The sequence below is a fragment of the Limulus polyphemus genome, unplaced genomic scaffold, assembly GCF_000517525.1.
Source record: "Limulus polyphemus unplaced genomic scaffold, Limulus_polyphemus-2.1.2 Scaffold45, whole genome shotgun sequence".
Classification (NCBI taxonomy): domain Eukaryota; kingdom Metazoa; phylum Arthropoda; class Merostomata; order Xiphosura; family Limulidae; genus Limulus; species Limulus polyphemus.
The window spans coordinates 51,169-52,190 of record NW_013665655.1 but is presented as its reverse complement, the minus strand read 5'-3'; the positions used below and the strand labels follow the sequence as shown (position 1 = coordinate 52,190).

Sequence of the window (1,022 nt, the reverse complement as noted above, 5' to 3'; positions counted from 1 at the left end):
TTGTTGAAATATTGGTTCAAAAAGAAAGAAATGTCACCAAGTCCACTAAAATGGTTGAGAAAGCCACTAGTGGGACATTCTGAGCTCCCGATTGGTTATTTATGACATATATAGAAGTAAGTAAGGGAGCATTTCCAAAAATGGAAGGAGATGGGCAAGGTGTCACTGTGTTTGATTTATTACGTGAGCAATATATTAGCAACTTGAAAAGATAAGAGGCTCTTATTTTATATTCTAGCTTGTCAATATCGATAATTTGAGTTTCTAATTCGTTCAAAACTATAAACTGATTATTTTGAATTCACAAACATCTCATTTGAACCAGTGCTGCATTCAACATACCACATGACACACAGAAATCGATGTTTACCTGTGTTTTTTCAATATTTGCTTTTAAAGTAAGAAATTGAGTAATATATGGTACTAAAATTTATAATCTACAGTTTGATACCAACCGTATTGACATAAATTCATGAAATAGTAGTTCAATAACATTTTGAATGCAAGTCAACAAATGAGATGATATGGCCTTTCACCCATGACCTGTCTCGAAAGGGTTAATTTGATATGTTGATTGCAGATAAAAGATATATATGTATTTCTCATTTGATTGTATCTTACTATGATTAAAATCATTACTAAATCCAAATTAAAGTGGTTTTTATTCTTCTTTTTGTTTGAATTTCCAGAACAAATTTTGTTGAAAACTACTTAGCACTTTTATTGTTTGCGTTTGTTCAAATTGGAGTGTTGGAGGTAAGTTTTCATTTTAAAATAAATTCTGTGGAAGAGGTTTTGTGATTATACAAAAGTCTAAAGTAATTTGAAGGATTATTTTATGACAAAAAGTATACTTTTTCATGATTGTATCAAAAGTTTGTTTAACCCGATGACCACCGGCTACTAACTTTCTTAGTAGCCAACGCAAGTCTTGCTATATCTCATTCCAGCAATAAAACTAGTGGATGAAATTGTTAGAAACTTCATAAGAACTTTCATAAATGCACATAGTTTAAGAAGCA

General features: G+C 30.6%; 1 protein-coding gene across 1 annotated transcript in view; it reads left to right on the top strand.

Moving 5' to 3' along the window:
- LOC106462336 (rapamycin-insensitive companion of mTOR-like) overlaps nucleotides 1-1,022 on the top strand; it is a 71,874-nt gene that overhangs the window by 31,569 nt on the left and 39,283 nt on the right. The window contains exon 11 of the mRNA XM_013922252.2: nucleotides 690-756. Within this exon, the coding sequence (XP_013777706.1) occupies nucleotides 690-756 (67 nt within the window). The remainder of the gene's footprint in view (nucleotides 1-689; nucleotides 757-1,022) is intronic.